General features: G+C 63.9%; 1 protein-coding gene across 1 annotated transcript in view; it reads left to right on the top strand.

Moving 5' to 3' along the window:
* The window catches only part of EMH_0069140 (uncharacterized protein), a gene marked incomplete at both ends in the record, with an annotated part of 5,251 nt that overhangs the window by 514 nt on the left and 4,521 nt on the right, over positions 1–216 (top strand). Inside the window, one exon of the mRNA XM_013498834.1 lies at positions 48–216. Coding sequence (XP_013354288.1) covers positions 48–216 — 169 coding nt within the window. The remainder of the gene's footprint in view (positions 1–47) is intronic.

Below are 216 nucleotides of genomic sequence, written 5' to 3'. Positions count from 1 at the left end.
CACCGCTGCTGCTGCTGCTGCTGCTGCTGCTGGGGTGATGGAGGCAGGCGCGGCAGGCGGTACGAGCCCTGGAGCTGCTGCTGCAGCAGATGATGCTGCAGCAGCAGCAGCAGCAGCCTCCCCCGAGGATGTTGCTGCTTCTGCTGCATCTCCTGCAACAGGAACACCTTCACCAGCAGCAGCAACAGCAACAGCAACAGCAGCAGCAGCAGCAGC

The sequence above is a fragment of the Eimeria mitis genome, genomic scaffold (genome assembly GCF_000499745.2).
Source record: "Eimeria mitis Houghton genomic scaffold, Emh_scaff3745, whole genome shotgun sequence".
Lineage (NCBI taxonomy): Eukaryota > Apicomplexa > Conoidasida > Eucoccidiorida > Eimeriidae > Eimeria > Eimeria mitis.
Note: the sequence above shows the minus strand (reverse complement) of the source record. Positions and strands in the feature narration are given on the sequence as shown.